Source organism: Hyla sarda, chromosome 6 (genome assembly GCF_029499605.1).
Source record: "Hyla sarda isolate aHylSar1 chromosome 6, aHylSar1.hap1, whole genome shotgun sequence".
NCBI classification, from domain to species: Eukaryota; Metazoa; Chordata; class Amphibia; order Anura; family Hylidae; genus Hyla; species Hyla sarda.
The window spans coordinates 166,447,818-166,470,921 of NC_079194.1; the positions used below are offsets into that span (position 1 = coordinate 166,447,818).

General features: G+C 43.9%; 2 protein-coding genes across 4 annotated transcripts in view; one reads left to right on the forward strand and one right to left on the reverse strand.

The window, feature by feature from the left end:
• The window catches only part of VPS35 (VPS35 retromer complex component), a 109,288-nt gene that overhangs the window by 76,667 nt on the left and 9,517 nt on the right, over positions 1-23,104 (reverse strand). For all 3 annotated transcript variants that reach the window (XM_056525702.1, XM_056525703.1, XM_056525704.1), the window contains exon 2: positions 7,702-7,800. In XM_056525702.1, coding sequence (XP_056381677.1) covers positions 7,702-7,800 — 99 coding nt within the window. The remainder of the gene's footprint in view (positions 1-7,701; positions 7,801-23,104) is intronic.
• Positions 15,903-23,104, forward strand: part of ORC6 (origin recognition complex subunit 6) — a 36,912-nt gene continuing 29,710 nt past the window's right edge. The window contains exon 1 of the mRNA XM_056525710.1: positions 15,903-16,052. The gene's annotated coding sequence lies outside the window, so the exon portion shown is untranslated. The remainder of the gene's footprint in view (positions 16,053-23,104) is intronic.

Here is a 23,104-nt window from a genome sequence, read left to right on the forward strand (position 1 = left end):
TAATGGTGGTTACAGGCGGGGGAGCAGGATAGGAATCGGGGGACACGGGGAAAAGTTGTTTCCTGCGACTTGGCGCACTTCCTCTGGAAGTGCGCCAAGCCGCACAAAACAACTTGTCCCGGTGTCCCCCCGCTCCCCCGCCGGTAGCCACCATTATGCCTGTTGAATTGGAATAAAGACCTGACTGGTGAGTGCGGCCTCGTTCTTTGTCTTTGCATTGTGCTCCTTATCTGGCTACGCACCTCCGCTACAGGCTTTCTGTGAATCTCTTCCTGTGTGCATCTTCCGCTTTCAGTGTCGCTTAGTTACGTACGTGCCAGCAGTCCTTCCTTTCCTGCTCATTCCTGTACAGATATATTCAGCATTGGATCTCGCAAAGATCAGCTGACAGCCGCTAAGTAAGGAGAGGGCTCAGCCCTTGAGTCCCCAACTACACCTTCCCAATGCTACCATAACACACAGTTACCTCATGGATCAGTAAAGGAGTTTAAAGTGTACCTGTCCTCAACAAAAACTTTTTATATCATCTAGATAATACCATTATATGAATATTTGTAATATACATTGGTTAAAAATTGTGTTTATTTTTGGGTGAAAAAATGCTGCCCCTGCAGATATCGTCTATGTGTCTCTATGATGAATCCAAATACAGGAAGTGAGGGCAGCACAAGAAGGGATGTGTGTAGACTCCTGGATTGTCAATAATCCTGATGTATGAGTTAGGAACATGTTATAGAGCCTCAGTGCACACTGTCCTGCTTTTTCTTGGTGCACAGATCCCTGCTCGTCCACCCTCACTTCCTGTATTTGGACTCCTCATAGAGACACACAGGCAATAGCTGCAGGGACAAAAATATACACATTTTTTAACCAATGTATATTACAAATATACATATAGTGGTATTATCTACATTATATAAAAAGTTTTTGTTGACAACGGGTAAACTTTAAGTGGTTTTCCCAGGATCTTAGGATAGGCTAATAATGGGGTCCCACCATTCAGCTGACTAAAGGGGAACCAATCCCACCAATCCTTGTGAGGATAGTCCATCAATATATGGGTCCTGAAAAGTCTCTTCAAGGCGGCAGGCAGGTTTTCCTCTCTTTCATTTCATTACCATTCAGACAGGCGGTAAACCAAAGCAGCGCATGTACTTCTGTTGATTTTGTGTATTTGTAATGTTATGGAGATTTGAGAAGCAACTGTTTGAAGATTAACTAGATATGTATGGCATAGCACAGGACCAAATGTTCCAGCAAACCATCAAAAATAACAGCAGTGCTTTACTGCGGAGTGATACAACTAAGCGTCTCTTGCACAAGACTTCAGATCTGTCACAGACATGGTAAAACGTCTACAAATAACCCCGGAGACAAGACGAAAGTTCTGTGCGTATACAGCTTGATATGGCAGCTGCACAGAAGATACTATGAATCTTATATGGCCTATAAACAAGGTGAGAATATGTTCACACATGCTAGTTATCAGCAAAGAGTTTCTTTTGGTAATCTTAATTCCAGGAAGGAAACATACAAAAGATTGCAAGGAATGCACTCACCCGTATTAGAAGTTTCAGGAAGTTCCTGAAGTTTCAAGAAGCTTCCTAAAACTTGAATACGGGTGAGTGCATTCCTTGCAATCTTTTGTATGTTTCCATTGTTGCCTTTTTGCTACAGTAGGATTTTTTGCACCCCCGAGAAGCCACAACACTTCTCCTTACTCTGCCTTAACATACCTGTATCCGATAACAGTGAACTGACAGGAGTGCCGAGACTTTACTCTATCTTTGTTTAATTCGAGGAAGGGTCATCTTTCTAATAGACACAAGGTTGCCGACTGTTCAGAACAGCGTTTCCCAACCAGGGTGCTGTAAAAGATCAAGAAAATAAACTTTTAACTTGCCTACGACGGGCCTGGAACATCGGACAGCCATCAGTCTATCACTGGCCGCAGCGATGTCCCGCCCCTGCCAGTAATAGGCTGAGCCCACTGTCATGTAAGAAGCCAGCTTCTTACATGACAGTTGGCTCAGCCTATCACCGGCCGGGGCGGGACATCGCTGCGGCCAGTGATAGACTGACGGCTGTCCGACGTTCCAGGCCCGACGTAGGTAAGTTAAAAGTTTATTTTCTTTATCTTTTGCAGCCCGGGCATAGGAATACAGCGTACAGCAGAACAGCACAGGCGGGTCACGTATGATTAGTTCCCCGATGTGGGGACAGTGCAGCGCTGGGCTGATTCATTCATTCCCAAGGGGGAGGGACCAACCGGTATTGCTGTATGGGCTAAAATTCATATCGTGCAGCCCATAAATTTCAATATTCGAAATGAACCGGTATACCGCCCAGCCCTAATATATATATATATATATATATATATATATATATATATATATATATATATATATATATATATATATATATATAGTGAAGTAGTATTCAGAAAAATTGACAAACCCTTTAGGCAGTTGGGGGGGGCGCATGCTGTAAGACACCCTAATGGGAATGAAATACCCCATTATTTTAATGGGGTACTTCACCAGAAAACCTTTAAGTTAAGCAGATTTGTAAATCACTTCTATTTAAAAATCCCAATCCTTCAAGTACTTATCAGCTGCTGTATACTACAGAGAAAGTTCTTTTCTTTTTAAATTGCCTTTCTCCCTGACCACAGTGCTCTCTGCTGACACCTCTGTCCATATCAGGATCTGTCCGGAGTAGGAACAAATCTTCATAGCAAACCTCTCCTGTTCCGGACAGTCCCTAAAATGGACAGAGGTGTCAGCAGAGAGCACTGTGGTCAGACAGAAAATAAATTTAAAAAGAAAAGAATTTCCTGTGGAGTATACAGCAGCTGATAAATACTGGAATGATTAAGATTAAATAGAAGTAATTTACAAATCTGTTTAACTTTTTGGCACCAGTTGATAAAAAAATATATATATATTTTCCAGGGGAGTACCCCTTTAAATATATTTCCAGGGAGTAAACTGATTGATACATGTCAGCCAGATGGAGAGTGACCTTGCAAAGTAACAATGAATCTAAACTTTATGGGGGAGATTTATCAAAATGTATGTAGAGAAAGAGTGGTACAGTTGTCCATAGCAGCCAATCAGATCGCTTCTTTCATTTTTCAGAGGCATTTTCAAAAATGAAAGAAGTAATCTGATTGGTTGATATGGACAACATCTCCACTCTTCAGTCTACACCTGATTTGATAAATCTCCCTCATGGGCTATATTTATTAAAACTGTCAAACAGTAGGATTCCATTTGTTGCCCATAGCAACCACAGCTCAACTTTTATTTTTTCCAGAGCAGTTTCAGAAATGCAAGCTGTATTTGCTATGGGCAACAAAGAGAATGTTACAAATAAAGCCTAATTTATCACCAAGTCCCTTTGTATGTGTTAAAAAAAAGAATAGTGTATCAGGGCCAGGGTCTCTCCTCTGCTTCCTTGTCCAATTATGTACTTTGCGTTAGTCACTTTAAAGGGGGTACCATATATAGAGTATAAGCCGACCCGAATATAAGCCAAGGCCCCTAATTTCACCCCAAAAAGCCAGGAAAAGTTATTGACTCGACTATAAGCCTAGGGTGGGAAATACATCATCCCCCCCCCCCCCCATGTCATCATCATCATCCCCCCCCTGCCCCCTTCATCATCACCGACTGTCAATTCCTTCATCAGTGGTTTTCAGCCTGCGGACCTCCAGATGTTGCAAAACTACAACTCCCAGCATGCCCGGACAGCAATCGGCTCCCGGGCATGCTGGGAGTTGTAGTCTTGAAACCTCTGGAGGTCCGCAGGTTGAAGACCACTGCAGCCTTCGTCATCATCCAGACCCCCGTCATCATCCCCCCCCCCCCTTCATCATCACCGCCTGTCAATCCCTTCATCAGTGGTCTTCAACCTGTGGACCTCCAGATGTTGCAAAACTACAACTCCCAGCATGCCCGGACAGCAATCGGCTGTCCGGGCATGCTGGGAGTTGTAGTTTTGAAACCTCTGGAGGTCCGCAGGTTGAAGACCACTGTGGCCTTCGTCATCATCAAGACACCCTCTTTAGTTTTCTACTCACCTCCCCTCAGTGGGAAGGAAGGGTGAGCTGGTCCGGGCCATCTATGCTGCAGGGACCGTCCGGTGGGGAGGGTTAGTCTTTCCGGGCTGTCCATTTTCACTGGGGGGGCTCCTCTTCTCCGCGCCCGGCCCCGGACTAGTGACGTTGCCTTGACGACGACGCACAGGGACGCGTATGAACGTCAAGGCAACGTCACTAGTCCGGGGCCGGGCCCGGAGAAGAGGGGCCCCCCCCGGTGAAAATGGACAGCCCGGAACGACTAACCCTCCCCACCGGACGGTCCCTGCAGCATAGATGGCCCGGACCAGCTCCCCCTTCCTTCCCACTGATGACGAAGGCCCGCGCAGTGGTCTTCAACCTGCAGACCTCCAGAGCTTCCAAAACTACAACTCCCAGCATGCCCGGACAGCCGATGGCTGTCCGGGCATGCTGGGAGTTGTAGTTTTGCAACATCTGGAGGTCCGCAGGTTGAAGACCACTGAGAAGGGATTGACAGGCGGAGAGTTCACTCGAGTATAAGCAGAGGGAGGCATTTTCAGCACGAGCACGGCTTATACTCGAGTATATACAGTTCTAGTATATAAAATTAGATACTGAACTGAAAGTATGCAGTAAAATCCTCAATACATACAAATCCTCAATACAATACAGATGAGAGGACAATGGCGAGGAGTTGATGTCAGCAATGCATGATTTAAACTATAGGCTTGTAACCACATGGGCTGCTGAAGACAAGTCCACTCTTGCTACATTAAAGCGTTACTGTCATTTTATTAAACTTTTGACATGTCGCACAGACATTCAAAAAGAAAACAGAAAACAGACTGGCAAGTATAAACTTGCACACCGTGTTGCAGTACAAGGCACAGTAGAGTCACAAATCTGTACCTACTTAATTCACCCCTTTTGGAGAAGTTAATAACAATGCTGATTTTTGAAAGGCATATTACTTCATTGGTACACTACTGCGTTTTCTTTGATAGATATTTAGCAGAATGTTGTGGCACTTTATGTATAGGACCTCATCATTGTGTTGTCATTAGTGATACCTGTATCAGCTGTATGTGTGGTCCTGTATATAGCATCTCATGCATCTTTCAGATACTAGGGGTCCCAGGGTTGATATACATTTCTCCCAGAGTGGTGAGTGGAGTTGGTACAGATCTCTGCCACCACTCTGTTTATATGATTTTTTTTTAAGTGAATTTAAATGTCCTTGTCGTTTGTGCATTATCACTAATAACATTTATATGTGTTTGTACTGCAACATAGCATGCAAGTATCTACTTGCCAGTCTGTTTTTCTTTTTGTTTTGAATGTTTTTTCTGGTATCTTCTGCACACATACTTCACTTGAGCAGTGCCTATCCTTTCCTCTGTTATGTTGCAGTCATGACAAAATGTTAAATCGTTCGGGGTCTCAGTGCTGAGACCCCCTCTGACAGATATAGCAGGCTCAGCATGAATTATAGTCTATTAAGCAGGGCTGTGGAGTCCGCAGTTTTTTGTACTTCTGACTCAGACTCCTCTGTATTAATATGCAAATGTATTTATAAACACTTACAGATGAATCCAAGAAGCTGTTCCACCAAGTTCTTCTAAGCTCTCCTAGCAGAGAGAGGTAGTTGGGCAGAAGCTGCTGCCTTCTCCTTTTTGTGTGCTGATCTGCTGCTGAAGATAGGGCAGTGGGAGGATCCAGGAAGGGGCATTTATTATAAAACATGATTTCCCTAGTAGAATTCCAGTCATGTTTAAAGTTTAAGCTAACAATCGGAGTTTACAAGTTTTTATAGCCTTAGCTGAATGGCAGCAGTTTTTCCAATGGTTTACAGCTTCAGTCTTGAACTATTGACCCTCCATTCCCTTCACTTATACAAGTGTCTCTAGTCCTGCAAAAAAACATATTTACTTAAAGGGGTACTCCACCACTAGACATCTTATCCCTTATCCAAAGGATAGGGGATAAGAGGTCAGATCGCCTGGGTCCCGCCGCTGGAGACCACCGCAATATAGCAAACAGCACCCACCTGTAACTGCTTCCCGAAGCACTGGAGGCTTTCAGGCTAATTCCTCCCGACCAAGGGGACGGAAGATCATGACGTCATGACTCCGCCCCCCGTGTGACGTCACACTCCGCCCCCAGTGAAGCCGGGACCCGCCGCTAATGGCGCGCGGCACTGATCGCGGTGCCGCGCGCTATTAACCCTTTAGCTGCACGCTCAAAGCTGAGCCGCGCGGCTAAAAACTAAAGTAAAAGTGCCCGGCTAGATCAGGGAGCTGTTCGGGATTGCCGCGGTATAATCGCGGCATCCCGAACAGCTGTAGCACAGGAGGAGTTCTTCTTACCTTCTCCTGTGCTGTCCGATCGCCGAATGAATGCTTCAAGCCTGAGATCCAGGCTTGAGCATTCAATCGCCATTAACACTGATTGATCCATTCCTATGGAGATGGATCAATCAGTGTGAAAGATCAGTTAATGCAATGTTATAGCCCCCCCCCCCCAGGGGCTATAATATTGCATAAGAAAAGTGTTAAAAAAAATCATTAACCCTTTCAATTATCCCTTCCCCTAATAAAAGTTTGAATCATTTCCAAGAATAAAAAAAAAACAGTGTAAATAAAAATAAACATATGTGGTATCGTCACGTGCAGAAATGTCCGAATTATAAAAATATACCGCTTTTTAAACCGAACGTTCAATGGCGTATGTGCAAAAAAATTCCAAAGTCCAAAATAGCGCATTTTTGAATAAAAAAGTGATCAAAAATTCTGATCAGAACAAAAATGGTACCGCTAAAAAATTCAGATCACGGCGCAAAAAATGAGCCCTCATAGCGCCCTGAACACATTAGTTTCCTCTAAATTAGTGGATTTGCTGAGAATACATGATTTGGATAAGTCCACAACTTGTATATAAGTCCACAACATGTAAAGTATAACTAGGCCATTAGTTAAAGGGGTACTCCACTGAAAACATTATCCCCCATCGAAAGAATAGGGGATAAGATGTTAGATTGCGGGATCCTGCCGCTGAGGACTCCCGCAATCTTCGGCGCGGCACCCCTGTCACTCGGTGCACAGAGCAAACTCCGCTCTGTGCCCGATGACTGGCGATGCCAGCCGCCACGCCCCCTCCATTCATGTCTATGGAAGGAGGCGTGACAGCTATGTACTAGACGTCATGCCCCCTACCATAGACATGAATGGAGAGGTGTGCCGTGATGTCGGCCCGGAGATCTCGGGAGATCCTGCTGATGGCCTTTGGATAGGGGATAAGAGGTTTTCAGTGGAGTACCCCTTTAAAGCTAAGAAGAAATAAGCGGAAGCAAGTTTTAATTGCTTAGTTTCAATAAAAGGCTACCAAAACGTTTGTCTAAAGACAAATATCCTTTGTAGCTACTAGTCCTGATATACTGTACAAGCATATTTTAATGTATTTATTTTTTGACAGAATGATCTTGTAGGCATATATATGATACAACGGTTTTAATAGAATACCTTTGTAACTCACGTTTTTCATTAACCAAAAAATTTATATTGTGTACGTATACACCCAATGCAAAGAAAGACAGCAACCTACACCATAGGGAAAACCACATGCATGCACACATTACTCACCAGACATCTCTTCATCTGAAATGACTGTACTTTCACAGCTTGGACTGCTTCATCCAGAAGTTTTTCCTGTTCATCCTGCGGGGACTGCTGTGTAGTCGGCTGAGTAAAAAAAAAAAATTATAATAATTTAATTAATTATACACACAAATCCCTCTACATTTTATATTAGACAAAGATAATAATTTCATTTATTGTTGAAATATTCTGTCCAGCCCTCATAGCACCTAAATCAACCAGTTTACGCAATTTTTTTTATAGGTAATCTTTTATAGAAATGTCATAGTATATGGCACCAACCTACAAAATAAAGTAAACTGTACATTGCAAGTTGAAGCTGTTAAAAACAAAAAATTTGGTACCAATCAGGAGTGTCGCAAGCACCAGGCATTTAGGGCCCAAGCTGCAGATGGCAACTGCTGCATTAGCATCCTCTAGGTGTAGATGAATCGGATGACAGCTCCCTGCTCCGCCATTCACGCCAATAGGCTGCAGTCACGTTATTCCTGCAGCCGCTGGCATGATTATTAATGTCATCACACCTGATGGGTAAGATTGTTTGGCGTCTCCAACACAAAGTCTGAAAAGGGAGAGCAGCTGGCCGAGTATTTTATACATTTTAATTTATTGCAACACACCACAGGGAACAATAAAGTAGGAGAGCTCAGTGAGGGGCACAGGATGGATTATTACAGAGAGAGAGAGGCGCAATAAGGGGCATTATTACTAAGAAGAGGGGGGGGGGGGCATTATTACTGAGGGGGGGGCATTATTACTGAGAACGGGGGGGGCATTATTACTAAGAAGGGGGGGGGCATTATTACTGAGAAGAGGGCAAGAGGGGGCATTATCACTGAGTGAGGGGCAAAGGAGGCATTATCACTGAGTGAGGGGCAAAGGAGGCATTATCACTGAGTGAGGGGCAAAGGAGGCATTATCACTGAGTGAGGGGCAAAGGAGGCATTATCACTGAGTGAGGGGCACAAAGCATTATCACTGAGTGAGGGGGAAAGGAGGCATTATCACTGAGTGAGGGGCAAAGGAGGCATTATCACTGAGTGAGGGGCAAAGGAGGCATTATCACTGAGTGAGGGGCAAAGGAGGCATTATCACTGAGTGAGGGGCAAAGGAGGCATTATCACTGAGTGAGGGGCAAAGGAGGCATTATTATTGAGTGAGGGGCAAAGGAGGCATTATCATTGAGTGAGGGGCAAAGGAGGCATTATCATTGAGTGAGGGGCAAAGGAGGCATTATCACTGAGTGAGGGGCAAAGGAGGCATTATCACTGAGTGAGGGGCAAAGGAGGCATTATCACTGAGTGAGGGGCAAAGGAGGCATTATCATTGAGTGAGGGGCAAAGGAGGCATTATCATTGAGTGAGGGGCAAAGGAGGCATTATCACTGAGTGAGGGGCAAAGGAGGCATTATCACTGAGTGAGGGGCAAAGGAGGCATTATCACTGAGTGAGGGGCAAAGGAGGCATTATCACTGAGTGAGGGGCAAAGGAGGCATTATCACTGAGTGAGGGGCAAAGGAGGCATTATCACTGAGTGAGGGGCAAAGGAGGCATTATCACTGAGTGAGGGGCAAAGGAGGCATTATCACTGAGTGAGGGGCAAAGGAGGCATTATCACTGAGTGAGGGGCAAAGGAGGCATTATCACTGAGTGAGGGGCAAAGGAGGCATTATCACTGAGTGAGGGGCAAAGGAGGCATTATCACTGAGTGAGGGGCAAAGGAGGCATTATTACTGAGTGAGGGGCACAGAAGGCATTTTACTGAGTGGGGGAAGGTAGATGGCATTAATACTGATTGGGGCACAGTGTGGACATTATTACTGATTAAGGGCATAGTCAAGGTAATTATACTGAGTGAGAGGCAAAGTCGACATATTAGTACAGACTGGGAACACTGGGAATTATTATTAGAATAATATGTGGTGGCTAAATATTACTATGTAAGAACTATGCAAGACGAGTACAGGCTGGAGGAAGTCATCATGGGTGTCTGCGCTAGATTAAAAATACGGAAAGAATGAACAACGAAAAGACGCCACCTCTGAGTCACTGGATTTAGCTGCACTGGTCAGTATAAATATTCTCTGCACAGCACCAGTGTAGTACCAGCATGTGGGTAGTATATGGGTACTACATGGGGATATTGGTATGTGTGATCATTGTGTGGAGGGATGATTTTTCCCTTGAATAGACATTAGTATTTATGACAGCAGATTATTCAGGGACAGGGTTAAAGTATCAATGGGTACAATTTTTATCAATAGTGTAATGATGAGGTGCGGATCTAATTTTTATAATGTTCTAATGTTCTTAATTATGCAGTCCAATCTTTTTTCTCTTGGGGGAATGGGCCAAGGGATGGCTCATAGATCCAGGCATCGACCAAGGTACAAAGCCATAGAAGTCCTTATTGAAGGTTATAAAAATGCAATACATTTTAATAAAGAACACAAAAAAAGAGACAATACATTTCCATATCCCAACAACAGTAAAGTATACAGAGTCACCCTTCATTCATATCCAATGGAAGCAGAAGAGAAATAGAATCTGTCTTTTATACTAGCTTTACAATTATGAGCCACACCTGGTTTTAGCCTAAATGTGTCATTGTTATTTAAAGAAAAATCATTTGACATATCTGAGACAAAATACTTTTTAAATAACCAAGAAAAGCATGAACATGTAAGGGTCATTCGTACATGCAGTGCTACCGGACACCACTACAGGGGTGTGGAAGTTTTATAAAAAACTACTTGTCCACGGGACTAAAATGGAGCAAAATCTACTTGTCCCTCATGACGATCCACTTGTCCGGGCCAATTTTCGCTTGTTTTTTCCTCCTCGCCCTATAATAGCCATAACTACTTACTATAAGGATACCTTTTAATTTTTCAATAACATTCTCTGAACCAAAAAAAAAAAATGTATATATATATATATATTTAGGGAAGTGAAATTGAAATAGTAAAATATAATTTTGCAGATGTGGTGGTTTTCTTTTCTGCGCCATTTTCCTTGTGGTTGAGGTAACATGTTAGTTTTATACTTTAGGCCGCCTGATTACAGCGATACCAGATTTGTATAGTTTACGTCATGTTTTACTAATTCTGAACTTTTTCCAATTTTTTTTATTGCCATTTTTTAACCCCTGTAGCTTTATTTTTTTCCACATACCAGGCTGTATGAGGGCAAATTTTTTGCGCCATAATCAGTTTTTTTTTGTATCGGTACCATTTTGGTATTGATCTGACTTTTTAATCGCTTTTTAACTTTTTTTTTTTCTGGGATATTATAAAAATTGGAAATCTGTGGTTTGGTATTTTTTTTACATTTACCGTTCGGGATACATTATGTTATATTTTAATAGGTTGTACAATTACGCACGAAGCGATACCAAATATGTTTATTTTTATTATGTTTGCATGTTTTTATATAGGAAAAGGAGGTGATTTGAACTTTTAACATGGAAGGGGTTAATGAAGCGTTCTTCAAACTGTGGCCCTCCAGATGTTGCAAAACTACAACTCTCAGCATGCCCGGACAGCCAACGGCTGTCCTGGCATGCTGGGAATTGTAGTTTTGTAACATCTGGAGGGCCACAGTTTGAAGACCACTGGGTTAATGTGTGACTTTTAATAAAAGTTTGAAACTTTTTTTTATTTTATTTTTTAACACTTTATTACACTTCTATGAGGAATCATTAGATTAGATTAGAACTCTATTAATCTGTGTGCTCTGTGATCCATTGATAGAGCCTAGTCCAGCCAGGATCTATCAATGACAGAGCGGGACAGCAGGGAACAGAGGTAAGCCCTCCGGTTACCTCCATAGTGGATCTCCCCCAGCGATCGCGCTGCGGGGGGGGGGGGGGGGCGATCCACCCCACTAGCCCACCAGGGAGCATACACATGTCCCTTTAGACGCCGCTGTCAGCTTTGACAGCGGCGATCTAAAGGGTTAATAGCCAGCCGCGGCAATCACCGCATGCTGGCTATTAGCGGCGGCCCCCGGCTACTGATAAAAGCCGGGGGCTGCAGAGTATGGAGCGGGCAGGAATCCCAAGCCCGCTCCATACTCCCATGCAGAGCGCCGCATGCATCTCCCCGTGCAGACGCGCCTCCTCCCCTCAGCTCTCCGAAGCTACAGCTGGGGGGAGTGAAGGCAGAGGACGCAGGTCTGCACGGGGAGCAAGAAGCCACGCCCCGGGAGAGAAGACAAATACACAGCTTCTCATCTCTCCTGCTCTGCTTTGGAGGACACAGGTTTTTACAGCCGGTGGCTACAGAGTATGGAGCGGGCAGGAGTCGGCAGCCCACTCCATACAGACTGCAGAGGTCCGGGTGACTTGTCAGGTCCGGCCCTGCTTGCCCGAAGCCGGGCTAAGGGCCGGACAAATTCACCTGCCCGGCACCCGGAACTGCTTGTCCCGGGCGTCAGGAATTCCACATCCCTGCACTAGCCCTTGCGTTATATTTGGATTTAGCAGTGAAAAGTCGAGGTGCAGCCAGTAATTATTGGCGTTTCAACCATCACCACTATTTAAAGCAGTCCAGGTTAATGTAAATGTAACCTAAATCACATGACCAAACTATCTAAGCTATTTGTCTGCAAGTCACAGAAAAGACACAAGCAGTTCACAGTTACATGCATTGAGGTCAATGCTGGCAAAGTCACATGTACATTCATCTCCTTGACTTTATATAGCTCACTAGTATACTGCATGAGAAGGGAATAAACTACTTTCTTATCATAATGGATCAACACTTTGGGTAACAAAATATATCAGTTTGGAGGGCAAAAACTTCTAGGAGGGTCCCTTTAAGCTGACCATAGCAAGAAGGCTTGTCCACACTTCTTAAAGAGTACCTGTCACCAAATAAAATGTTTAATATAGTGTTCCTTGTGTAATTAGCAGACACTTTCCCATTCACTTGCTTTTAAAATTATCAACATTTAAAAAATTTAAAAAAAAACGGCCACTAGGTGGCACAGAGCCTCACTGAAACATGCACAGAGCCTCACTGAAACATGCACAGAGCCTCGCTGAAACATGCACAGAGCCTCGCTGAAACATGCACAGAGCCTCGCTGAAACATGCACAGAGCCTCGCTGAAACATGCACAGAGCCTCGCTGAAACATGCACAGAGCCTCGCTGAAACATGCACAGAGCCTCACTGAAACATGCACAGAGCCTCGCTGAAACATGCACAGAGCCTCGCTGAAACATGCACAGAGCCTCACTGAAACATGCACAGAGGGCGGACGTGGTCCCCAGCAGGCTTTAGTGATGTCATGCCTGCTGGGAAACATCCACTTTCTCCTGCTGGGAGATTGCATTTGAGCAAGAAGAAAGTTATCATACAGAGCTTTTTAAAGCTATGAAATTAAGGGTAGGAGGAGTGTTAGGAGCAGTTAGTGAACATAGCCTGAGTTTGTTTAGTAAAGTTTATTTTGTGACAGGTACTTTTTAAAAGCAAGGCAGCTGTTGGGTCAAAGTCCTCACTGTGCTCAAGAGGCCTTTAATTCTAAACGCAAAAGGTGAAGCTTTAAACACTGAGTTTGAACACTGTGCGTGTTTAAGTAAGATATAAATAAAATAAATAAAATTATTGTCTCCTCATTTTAAAATTTTAGGAGCCACACACAAAGTTTACTTGACAAATTTCAATAAAACGCATTTGTGAATTCTTCGGACCCTTCCCGTTTTATCCCATTTTGTTATGTTGCGGTCTTGTGATAAAATAAAAATGTTTACAAAAATCAATACGTAATAGTGTAATACTCCATAATGAGAATGCAAAAACAGAATTTTTATTTTTACAAGCTTAAAAAGGAAAAAAGGAAAATGGTGCATGGACATAAGTATTTAGATCTTTTGCTATGACATTTGATATTTAGCTCTGAGTCCTCCCCTTTCCCCAATCATCTTCGAGATGTTTCTACACCTTGGTTGGAGTCACCTGCAGTAAATTCAGTTGTTTGGACAGGATTAAGGGTGCGTTCCCACAGGGCGTATACGCAGCGTATTTGACGCTGCGCAAAATGTATGGCAGCAGCGGGAAATACGCTGCGTATCCCTAGCTCACTATACACACAGGGCTTTCCGGCGACAGCCCTATGTGTGTAGTGAGTTTTGGAGGCGGAGCCGCGTGTCACAGACACGCCAGCACACGGCCCCGCCTCCAAAACTCACTGCACACATCGGGCTGCCGCCGGAAAGCCCTGTGTGTATAGTGAGCTAGGGATACGCAGCGTATTTCCCGCTGCTGCCATACATTTTGCGCAGCGTCAAATACGCTGCGTATACGCCCTGTGGGAACGCACCCTTAAAGATACACATCAACGCAGCACTCTATCTGGGCATTTCTGGCAGAGCGGCTGGGACAGGGAGAATGTTCAGAGTTGAGGTAAAGCTGAATGGAGCAATGTACAGGAATTATCATAATCAAACCTGATCCAGAGTGCTCAGGACCTTAGACTGGGCTGAAGATTCTCCTAACAAGACAATGACACTAAGAACACAGCAAAGATAACGCAGTAGTGGCTTAGGGACAACACTGAATGCCCATGAGTGGGACAGTCAGGACCCCGACATGAATCCAACTGTACATCAGAGATGTGGAATTCCTATTGCCCGACGCCCGTGACTAGAGATGAGCGAACTTACAGTAAATTTGATTCGTCACGAACTTCTCAGGTCGGAAGTTGATGACTTATCCTGCATAAATTAGTTCAGCTTTCAGGTGCTCCCGTGGGCTGGAAAAGGTGGATACAGTCGTAGGAGACTCTTTCCTAGGAATGTATCCACCTTTTCCAGCCCACCGGAGCACCTGAAAGCTGAACTAATTTATGCAGGATAAGTCATCAACTTCCGACCTGAGAAGTTCGTGACGAATCAAATTTACTGTAAGTTCGCTCAACTCTACCCGTGACATGCAGTTTCGGGCTCTGGGCAGGTGAATTTTTCAGACCCTTAGCCCGGACAAGTAGGGCCGGACCTGACAAGCACGGCAGCGCTCAGCAGTCTGTATGGAGCGGGCTCACGATTCCTGCCCGTCTATACTTTGCAGCCCCCAGGTGTTCTCAGTAGCTGGGGTATGCTGCTAACAGCTAGCATGCGGCGATCGCCGCAGCTGGGTATTAACCCTTTAGATTGCCGCTGTCAAAGCTGACAGCGGTGTCTAAAGGGACATGTGAATGCTCCCTGGTGGGCTGGTGGGGTAGATCGCCCCCCCCCCCCCCAGCCCGTTCGCGAGGGGGCGATCCACTGGAGGGCTTACCTCTATTCCCTGCTGTCCTGTGGCTCTGTCATTGATAGAGAATGGCTGGACTAGCGCAGAGCACACAGATCAATAGAACTCTATTGAGCTGTATGAGGAATCTAATGATTTCTCCTAAAAGTCTAATAAAGTGTAAAAAAAAAAAAAAAAGTTTAAAAAGACACACATTAACCTCTTCCATGTTAAAAGTTCAAATCACCACCTTTTCCTATATAAAAACATGTAAACATGATAAAAATAAACATATTTAGTATCGCTGGCTGCGTAATTGTACGAACTATTAAAATATAATAACATTACGTATCCCATCCGGTAAATGACGTAAACGTTAAAAAAAAAAAAAAAAATACCAAACCACAGAATTGCAATTTTTATAATATCCCAGAAAAAAAAAGTTTAAACGCGATTAAAAAGTCAGATCAATACCAAAATGGTACTGATACAAAAAACAGATTATGGCGCAAACAAACAATGAGCCCTCATACAACCTGGTATGCGAAACATTCTTTTTTATCTTTTTTAAAGCAGGGGTCAAAAATTTTTGTAAAACTATACAAATCTGGTATTGCTATAATCAGGCCGGCCTAAAGTATTAAAACAACATGTTAGCTCAACCACAAGGTAAATTTTGCTCTGTTTTAGTCCAGTGGACAAATATATATTTTTTTTTTTATTTCCACACCCCTGGTACATAAACAGTACCTGGTACCTGACACAGCTTGATAAGATCTGCGGAGAATGACAGAAAATCCCCAAACCTAGGTGTGCAAAATTTGTGGCATGAAGCCCCTTTGTGCACCCATGAAGACTGAAGGGGTACCAAAGGGGCTTCAACCAACGAGTAAAGGGTCTGTATATTTTCAATAAATAAGCAAATAAACATTCTGTTTTTATTTTATAGGGTACTGAGCGCAGAATCAGGCAAAATGAGAAGAAGCCAAGCCCCCTGTGGATCAGCTGTTGTCTCGAGCCATACAGGATCCCGGGAAAGACTCGAGATGGAAGTAATAAATAGTGCAGACGAGTGCTAAACCTTAGAGGAAATTACCCTGACAGGTACTACATGTACATTAAATCCATACATAACTTGGCATCAGGGGCACATACTAATAATAATAATAATTAGCACCTGTCCACAGGATAGGTGCTAACTGTCTGATCGAGGGGGGTCCAACCACTGGAACCCAGCCCCCCCCCTCCATAATCTCCCGTATGGGGCCTCAGCTCTGATCCTGTAAATGATGTTTCGCACCCAGCACATGAGCTGGTTGAAGCACACCCCCTCCATTCATCTCTATGGGAGAGGCAGAGACACAGCGTTCATGGGTCTCCGCCTCTCCCATAGAGATGAATGGAGGGGGTGTGTTTCAACCAGCTCATGTGCTCCCGTATGGGAGATCACAAGGGGTCTCAGCTAGAGATGAGCGAACTTACAGTAAATGCGATTCGTCACGAACTTCTCGGCTCGGCAGTTGATGACTTATCCTGCGTAAATGAGTTCAGCTTTCAGGTGCTCCGGTGGGCTGGAAAAGGTGGATACATGCCTAGGAAAGAGTCTCCTAGGACTGTATCCACCTTTCCCAGCCCACCGAAGCACCTGAAAGCTGAACTAATTTATGCAGGAAAAGTCATCAACTGCAGAGCCGAGAAGTTCGTGATGAATCGAATTTACTGTAAGTTCGCTCAGCTCTAGTCTCAGCAGTAGGACCCCCTGCAATCAAAAATATGTAGGGGATACATATTTTTTCCCCCACTGGACATCTTCTTTAACCCCTTGGGGACGGAGCCCATTATGACCCTAAGGACGGGAGCAATTTTTTTTTCAAATCTGACCACTGTCACTTTATGCATTGATAACTCTGGGAGGCTTTTACTTATAAATTTGATTCTGAGATTGTTTATTTGTGACATATTCTACTTTATGTTAGTGGTAAAGTTTCGTCAATACTTTCATCATTTCCAAAATTTCAGGAAAAATTTAAAAATGTTGAATTTTTCTAACTTTGAAGCTCTCTGCTTGTAAGGAAAAGGGACATGTTGAATAAATTATATATTGATTCATATATACAATATGTTAACCTTATGTTAGCATCATAAAGTTGACATGTTTTAACTTTTTGAAGACATCTGAGGGCTTCAAAGTATAGTAGCAATTTTCCACGAAAATTTCAAAATCAGAATTTTTTTTCTTCATTTTTACAAGGGGTAAAGAGTAGAAAGGCCTCCCAAAACGTGTAATTCATTTTCTCTCGAGTAAGGAAATACCTCATATGTGGATGTAAAGTGGTCTGTGGATGCACTAGAGGGCTCAGAAGGGAAGGAGCGACAATGGGATTTTTGAGAGCGAATTTTGCTGAAAGATTTTTGGGGGGACATGTCGCATTTAGGAAGTCCCCATGATACCAGAACAGCAAAAAAAAATAAAAAAATTAAAAATAAAAAAAAGGCTAAGTTGAGTGTTTATACCCCACAGGTAATTGACAGACTTTCGTTAAAGTGGGAAGTGAAAAATTTGATTTTTAGCACTAAAATGCTGGTGTTACCCCAAACTTTTCATTTTCACAAGGAGTAATAGGAGAAAATGCCCCCCAATATGTGTAACACCATTTCTCTCGAGTAAGGAAATACCTCATATGTGGATGTAAAGTGGTCTGTGGGTGCACTAGAGGGCTCAGAAGGGAAGGAACGACATTGGGCTTTTGAAGAGCGAATTTTGCTGAAATGGTTTTTGGGGGGGCATGTCACATTTAGGAAGCCCCTATGGTTCTATAACAGCAAAAAAAACAAAAAAAAAAATAAAAAAAAAACACTATTTTGGAAACTACACCCCACAAGGAACGTAACAGCCCACAGATGATTGACTAACTTTCGTTAAAGTGGGACATAAAAATAAAAAATCTCAAATAAAATGCTGGTGTTACCCCAAATTTTCATTTTCACAAAGGGTAAAAGGAGAAAAAGTCCCCAAAAATTTGTAGCCCCATTTCTTTATATAGAAATACCACATTTGTGGATATAAAGTGCTCTGCGGGTGAATTACAATGCTCAGAAGAGGAGGAGCGCCATTGGGCTTTTGGAGGGAGAATTTGGTTGGAATGGAAGTGGGGGGCCACGTGCGTTTACAAAGCCCCCGTGGTGCCAGAACAGTGGACCCCACGTGACCCCATGGGGGTTCAATTCCAGTTTAATTCTCTCTCCAAAAGTCCAATGGTGCTCCTTCTATTCTGAGCATTTTAGTGCACCGCAGAGCACTTTACATCCACATATGGGGTATTTCCTTACTTACATTTCCAAAATGGGGTCACATGTGAGTGTTTTTTTTTTTTTTTTTGCGTTCATGTCAGAACTGCTGTAACAAGCCACCCCTGTGCAAATCACCAAATTTAGGCCTCAAATGTACATAGTACTCTCTCACTCCTGAGCCCTGTTGTGCGTCCGCAGAGCATTTTACGTCCACATATGGGGTATTTCCGTACTTGGAAGAAATTTTGTTACAAATTTTGGGGATCTTTTTATCCCTTTATTTTCTTGTGGAAATGAAAAGTATGGGGCAACACCAGCATGTTCATGTAACCTTTTTATGTTTTTTTTACACTAACATGCTGGTGTAGCCCCTAACTTTTCCCCTTTTCATAAGGGGTAAAAGGAGAAAAAGCCCCCCCAAATTTTTAACAATTTCTCCTGAGTACGGAAATACCCCGTATACCCCTGTTGCCTTGAAATACGACAGGGCTCTGAAGTGACAGAGTGCCAATGAGCATTTGAGGCCTAGTGTTGTGTTTTTAGGGTACATTCACACAGGCGGGGGTTCACAGTGAGTTTTCCGCTGGGAGTATGAACTGCGGCGGAAAATTTGCCGCAGCTCAAACTTGTAGAAGGAAACCCACTCTAAACCCCCCTCCGTGTGACTGTACCCTGTACATTCACATGGGGGGTGGGGGGAGGAGCCCCAAACCTTCTGCTGTTGCAAAACTACAACTCCCAGAATGCATTGACAGACCATACATGCTGGGAGTTGTAGTTCTGCAACAGCTGTAGGCACACTGGTGGGGAACCACTGAGTTTGGAAACAGACTCTAGCTCAGTGATTCCAACCCGTGTGCCTCCAGCTGTTGCAAAACTACAACACCCAGCATGTAGGGTTTGTCAGTGCATTCTGGGAGTTTTAGTTTTGCAACAACTAGAGGCACACTGGTTGGAATCACTGAGTTAGGAAACAGACTCTAGCTCAGTGTTTCCCAACCAGTGAGCCTACAGCTGTTGCAAAACTACAACTCCCAGCATGCACTGACAGCCGAAGGGCATGTTGAGATTTGTAGTTATGCAGCAACTGGGGAAAAACAGTTTGGAGACTGCTAAGTAGTGGTCTCCAAACTGTAACCCTCCAGATGTTGCAGGTTAAATGAACAAAAAAAAGCTTGAATAACCCTTAGCCTGAATATTGTTGTTGACCATGTCCATCCCTTTACTTCATGACCACAGGGTACTCTTCTTCCAATAGTTTTCTTGAATGGTTTCTTGAACATGAGTTCACTGTACTACAATGTCCTCCACAGTCCCCAGATCTCAATCCAATAAATCACCTTTAGGATCTGGTAGAACGGGAAATTCCAATCATGGATGTGCGGACAAAAATCTGCAGCAACTGCATGATGTCATCATGTCTATATAGATGCCTCCTGTAACACAATTTGTGCTTTTCGAACCTGGAATCCAGAGGCTGAATATTATGAGAGGTACTTGCAAAGTCAATGGCTGGTAGTAAGTGCCATTTCTGGAGTGGGATTTAGCCTATATCTCAAAGCTATTCTATGACTGGTGTAAAGTTGTGAAAAGGGGAACAATCAGTAGAGGAACAGAGTAGTGATCGCACATTTGCAGGCTGTCTGTAATAGTTTTTAAACCATTGTTTCTCTGCATCAACTCACCACCAAGAGTAGAGCTATGAAATGATGTTAAAGGGGTATTCCAGCCATAGGCATCTTATCCCCCATCACAGGGGGCCCGCCACTGGGATCCCCCGCAATCTAAATGCAGAACCCAGCATTCTGTGCCGGGCTGCTGCTCCAGTCTCGGAAACCTCTGTGTTTCTGGGATTGGAGACATTACATCACGCCACGCCCCCTCGTGATGTCACGCAATGCCTCCTCTATTCACATCTATGGGAATAGAGGGGACAGCCATCACACCCCCTCCCATAGACATGAATGGAGGGGGGTGGCGTAAAAGCTGCATAAAAACAACTCATCCATTTCCCCCCCCCCCCCCCCAAAAAAAATATATACAGTATTTTTTGTTTCAATGTACATTTTGTGGTAAAATGAAAGAAGTCATTGGTGGTGCAAAAAACAAGCCCTTATATAGCCCTGTAGATAAAAAATAAAAGTTATGCCTTTTAAAAGGAGGAGGAAATAAACCAAAATGCAAAAATAAAATTGGTTAAAGAGTACCTGTCATCATCTAAACTTTCCCTGATCCCCCTCCCCATCAGTCCCTTACTCTAACTATGCCTATCCCTGTGTTTATTGAGGTTTAAAACGCTGTGGAAATACCTTTGTTTTTTATCCCTCTTCATTAGCTCAGGAGCACTGTCTTTCTGAGGGGTGGAAGGAGACGGGTCCCGGCAGGCATGATGTCACATGAAGCCTGGCAGGGACTTTGCTTCTGCCAGTCTTCCTGTATGCTGCTCTCCCTCTGCAGCAGTGCTTCCCAACCAGGGTACCTCCAGCTGTTGCAAAACTACAACTCCCAGCATGCCCAGACAGCCAACAGCTGTCCGGGCATGCTGGGAGTTGTAGTTTTGCAACAGCTGGAGGCACCCTGGTTGGGAAACACTGCTCTGCAGTGTGCATACAGACTAAGTACAGGGGAGGGATGGCAGCCTGTCTCTCCCTCTCCTGTCTCTCTGCACTAAAAAGTCAATGCTGAGAACCAGGGGTGGTGGGAGCAATTACAGAGGCAGTGATTAAGATGAATGTCAGGGGGGGGGGGGGCACAGAGCAGGGAGTGCCGTGAGATAATACAATGTATAAGATAACGTGTGGTGAGGGGCAGGGAGAACACAGAGTAGGGGGAAGGGGGAGATGACTGGCTGTTATATGAGAGGCATGTGCAGGCTTGTAGCTCACAGGCTGGGAGAGAGTCCTGAGCTGAGAGTACTGAACTTCCTGTGGAAGGACCAGAGCCCTTTCAGCATTAGTCCTAAAAGCTGTACACTTACTATGAAAAGCATAGGAAGCTGCCTGCAGACCAGGCATAGAAGAGTGACCCCATAGTGGCCAAAAGTATAAAATGAAAAAACTGGTATAAATATTAAATATTTTTTAATGAAGATATTACAATATGTCTTCATTAATGATTCTGAACATATTAAAAGTTTTTGTTGATGACAGGTACTATTTAAGTCCTCAAGGCCAAAACCCTTTTTCTACCCTTGATGTACCGGTACATCAAGGGTCGGCGGGGGGGAATATGGTGCACCTGCACGTTGGGTCAGCACCATAATCAACATATGCCTGTTGCTATTTACATCAGACATCTGTAGGTAATGATGGATATTGGAGATTACTCAGTTGTCGGTCTTTTAAGCGGTTAAATATTGTGATCAATTACGATGTTAATGTTTAAATGCGGGTATTCCCTGGTGTCTATGGGACCCATCAGTATCCCCGTGATGGGTTGCTGGGGAAGTCCGATGCCTTACCTCTGCTTCTGGGTCTCCCCTGACTAATAACAGATCTAGGGGGGGGCAAAAAAAATGTATAAAATACATTCTCCCCCCCTCCCACCGGCTAATAAAAATTTTACCCCCCTTTTTCCATTTTTCAAACAAAAACACTGTGAAAAAAATAACATGTTTGTTAACACTGCATGCATAATTATCCTAACTATTACATTATTGCATTCCTAATCCTGCACAGTCAACATCGTAAACGCTAAACAATCCCAAGCGCCAGAATTAATGATTTTTGGTCACATCACATCCCAAAAAAATAATGTAAGTGATCAAAAGAGCCAAAACTACACAAAAGTGGTAAAAAAACTTTAAAAAAAAATCTCATTGTGAAAAAAATAAACCCCAACACAGTTCTGTAGGTGTTTACCATGAAAGGAAACATAAATTATACAAGTTTGCTATCATTGGAATCATACTGACCCATAGAATAAAGTTATCGTGTCAGTTTTACTGTATTGTGAACTCCGAAAGATTATTGCCCTACATATAATTATTTTCTGGCATAGGGTGGGTTCACACTACAATTGCACTGTACGGTTGCCGGATCCGGTTGGGGGGAGCGAAAACCGGGCGATCCCGTAGCCCAGCTCATATCTAATGAACTTCAATGAGCCGACCAGAGTCAAAAAGTGACTCCGGTCGGCACATTTTTGCCCCGTATGCGGTTTTCTGAGCGGACCTTATACTGTGGTATGCCGTGGGGCAAAAATGTGCTGACTGGAGTTACCATGTGAAATGCATTAGATCCTTCCCGGGTCCGGCTGGGATACGGGAGCGCCCAGTTTTCGCTCCCCCCAACCGGATCCGGCAACCGTACAGAGCAATCGTAGGGTGAACTCACCCTTAGTAATACATTATATGATAAAATAAAGTGCAACTTGTCCCACAAAGGATAAGAGCTACAAAGGATACAACTGTCAATGGAAATCTGAGGAATTATGCTATTACAAAATTAGTTAATAATAAATTTAAAAAAAATAAAAAATAGATTAAAGTAATCGGGAATGGTGAACTAGTGGTTAAAGGGGTACTCCGGTGAAAAACATCCTTTCCCCTAGCCAAAGGACCCCCGCGATCTCCGGCCCGACAGCGGTGGCATCCAGAACACTGAAGCTTGGAGTTTCCTTGTTTGTGACATCCCATTCATGTCTATGGGAGGAGGAGTGATGGCTAGTACGCAGCCGTCATGTCTCCTCCCAGACATGAATGGAAGGAGCGTGGCAGCTATAGGCGACAGTCATACAGCACGGAGCGGAGTTCACTCCATGCATGGATGACCGGGGTGCCTCGCCGAAGATGGCAGGGGTCCCGCCACTAGGAACCTTCGGATAGAGATAATGTATTTCGCTGGAGTACCCCTTTAACTGAAGTG